The 3,247-nt window shown below is 42.1% G+C and overlaps 1 protein-coding gene across 1 annotated transcript in view; it reads right to left on the minus strand.

Annotated features, from left to right (window-relative positions):
* NUF2 (NUF2, NDC80 kinetochore complex component) overlaps window positions 1-3,247 on the minus strand; it is a 15,077-nt gene that overhangs the window by 7,552 nt on the left and 4,278 nt on the right. The window contains exons 5-7 of the mRNA XM_009320627.1: window positions 2,860-2,957; window positions 2,186-2,259; window positions 251-347 (exon numbers count right to left, since the gene is read on the minus strand). Of these exons, the coding sequence (XP_009318902.1) occupies window positions 251-347; window positions 2,186-2,259; window positions 2,860-2,957 (269 nt within the window). The remainder of the gene's footprint in view (window positions 1-250; window positions 348-2,185; window positions 2,260-2,859; window positions 2,958-3,247) is intronic.

Below are 3,247 nucleotides of genomic sequence, written 5' to 3' on the forward strand. Positions count from 1 at the left end.
CACTCCCCCATCCCACCAGGGCAGGGGAGAGTGAGCGAGCAGCTGTGTGGTGCTCAGTTGCCAGGTGAGGTTAAACCACAACAAGGGGTTAGACAAGACACGGTGTCGCAATGACCTTTGTTTTAAACCCGAAAAGTCCCCTTTATCCTTTGTAGAAGTAGGGGGAGGGGAACAAAATCAACAGAAATAAGGAACGCCCATGATCAGAAACCATAGCAGCATTTCAGAGAAATATATAACAAGATCATACTTGTTTCCGACGATAGTCTTGCCTTAGTAGTTGTTCCAGTTCTCGAATGTTATCTGTCAGTTGCTTGACCTCTGCTTGATGTTCAACTGGAACGGTGCTAAGCAAAAAATAAAGATATTGGACAGTTTCAGCATTATTATAGTCAGGTCAGAGTACAGTAGATATAAACTCTTCAGAAAGAGTGATTGTTTTAACCAGTAACTTCAGTAATCAGGGTAAGACAGTCTCAAATTAATACATCTTACTTTCCTTTGCTTGTAAGATTTTGTAGTTGAAGCATAATCTAAAGAGCTGTTTTGGTAAGAAGCGGTACAATCATAACAGAGGACTAAGTTTAAAGATCATGTTAAGCAAAGCACAAGAGAGCAACACTTCTACCAATTTTTGTGGTGTTTTATTTTATGAAATTTGCGTATTACCTGCCATAGAAACAGCTTGTATTAGGCTAGAGCTATAGCTAGCTAGAGAACCTCCTGTCTAGCACATATCAAAAGCAGCTATCGGGAAAAAAAAAACCTCTTTGTTCTGAAAGCTATCTTGGAAACTAGCCATCTCTTCAACCTATTATCCACAAGCAAAAACAAAACTTAATGGTGCAAAGACACAGGCAGTAGGACTAAATGGCCTGAAACGGAGAATGGGGCAAACATGTCAACTAAAGAAGACAACTTTACCATCTACTAAGTTAAAGATGGGCTTCCTATAGCTATTGAAGAGATAAAGACATATCACTATAAACTAACTATAGCAGCAAAAAGTTTCACCATAGTCCCCAACATACAAAATACAGTATCCTCTCAAGGCAACCATATACTCCCAAAGTCACGTTTTTATTTTCTGCCAGCAACTCTTCTAGCCGAACACGAGTAGAACTACTTCTGTAACTGAGCGCAACCCAACAGCAACATCTGTTTTCTGGCTTATTTCCCAGGGAGGCTAACCAGCAACAAAGTCAGACAAGGGCCAAAAGAGAAGTCAAGTCTGCTCAAATTAAAAGTTCCTACAGTAGTTACCAAACAATTCTGTCAAATCACACAGCTTAACTACTCAGTTCCTGTTAGGCACCCCATATAGAATCATTTAGGTTGGAAAAGACCCTTAAGTCCAACCATTAACCTAGCACTGCCAAGTCCACCACTAAACTATGTCCCTAAGCACCTCATCTACACGTCTTTTAAATACCTCCAGGGATGGTGACTCAACCACTTCCCTGGGCAGCCTGTTCCAATGCTTGACAACCTTTTTGGTGAAGAAATTTTTCCTAATATCCAATCTAAACCTCCCCTGGTGAAACTTGAGGCCGTTTCCTCTTGTCCTATCACTTGTTACTTGGGAGGAGAGACTGACACCCACCTCGCTACAACCTCCTTTCAGGTAGTTGTAGAGAGCGATAAGGTCTCCCCTCAGCCTCCTCTTCTCCAGGCTAAACAACCCCAGTTCCCTCAGCCGCTCCTCACAAGACTTGTGCTCCAGACCCTTCACCAGCTTCGTTGCCCTTCTCTGGACACGCTCCAGCACCTCGATGTCCTTCTTGTAGCGAGGGGCCCAAAACTGAACACAGTATTCGAGGTGCGGCCTCACCAGTGCCGAGTACAGGGGCACGATCACTTCCCTGCTCCTGCTGGCCACACTATTTCTGATACAGGCCAGGATGCCATTGGCCTTCTGGGCCACCTGGGCACACTGCTGGCTCATAGTCAGCTGGCTGTTGACCAACACCCCCAGGTCCTTTTCCGCCAGGCAGCTTTCCAGCCACTCTTCCCCAAGCCTGTAGCGCTGCATGGGGTTGTTCTGACCCAAGTGCAGGACCCAGCACTTGGCCTTGTTGAATCTCATACAATTGGCCTTGGCTTGTCGATCCAGCCTGTGCAGATCACGTGCACTGAACAGGAAAGTCAAGCAGTACATCTCACAGTACTTACTCCTCATACTCACTTCAGTTTCTCCAGCTTCACTGCTGCCTCCTGATTTGCTGTCTCCAGTTGTTGGTGTTTCTCCATAGCCGATTTCTGCAAATTAAATATTCAGAGATATTTTTTATTTTAGAGGAATATGGTTTCTCTGTGGGCTTCTATTAGAGCCCTGCTCATCATTATTTCACATGAAATGCACCATCTCTGAACTACTGAGATATTCAGAAGAGAAGCCACCTGCAATTCTAGCTTCAGCCCACTGACTGTTACATCTACCTTTTCTCAAAATGATGCGAGGTGTCAAACCTTCACTTACCAGGCTAAACTATCAAATAAGTTACTGGAAAAAAAACTTCAGATAATAGCTTAAGTAATAACTTGGTCATGGTCATACAGAAACCTTTACAATATTGACAAGCTCATCCACTCTTCTAAACTGATGTTTCCTTAAGGGCTTTGCAAAGGTTTTTCTTAAACCATTTACAGTAGCCATGTATGCTTAAAGCATGTAATATAGTTGTACAAGTTTTACGTAATATTAAACCAGTACCTTCCTGTATTACTTGGCTACACTTAAGATGCCAATATGTTATTTAGACATGCAGTTAAATAAACACAGCCTTTATGCTCCCAGTTCTAGGTTAACATTAAGTATACTTAAGTAGGTATCTGGAGTAACACAGCACCCAATCTTACATAGTTCAGTTGTAACTCCAGGTAGACCTCACGTCGGAATTCTCTGAAATTTACAAAGTTGAGGATGCCACTCAAGAAGCGAGCTGTCCTCTTTGTTTCTGAAATAGGAATTGCAAGCCATCACTATTCTGATTTCCAAATACATTGCAATTACTTAAAAAAAGTTGGGCAAAACATAATTCAGAGAAGATACAGAAATTATAAGACAACAGAATCCAAATTAGTTCTTCCCCTGCTCACCTTGCAAAGATTTCACAGATTACACAAAAACTAGCACCAAGCTACAAACTTACAATGTCTTAGCAATTCTGCGCAATTCAACAAATGAAAATGGCACCTAGGATAAAGATTATTAAAATACAACCTCCCATTAAAACAGAAGTCAAGG

This window comes from Pygoscelis adeliae, unplaced genomic scaffold (genome assembly GCF_000699105.1).
Source record: "Pygoscelis adeliae isolate BGI_AS28 unplaced genomic scaffold, ASM69910v1 Scaffold402, whole genome shotgun sequence".
Lineage (NCBI taxonomy): Eukaryota > Metazoa > Chordata > Aves > Sphenisciformes > Spheniscidae > Pygoscelis > Pygoscelis adeliae.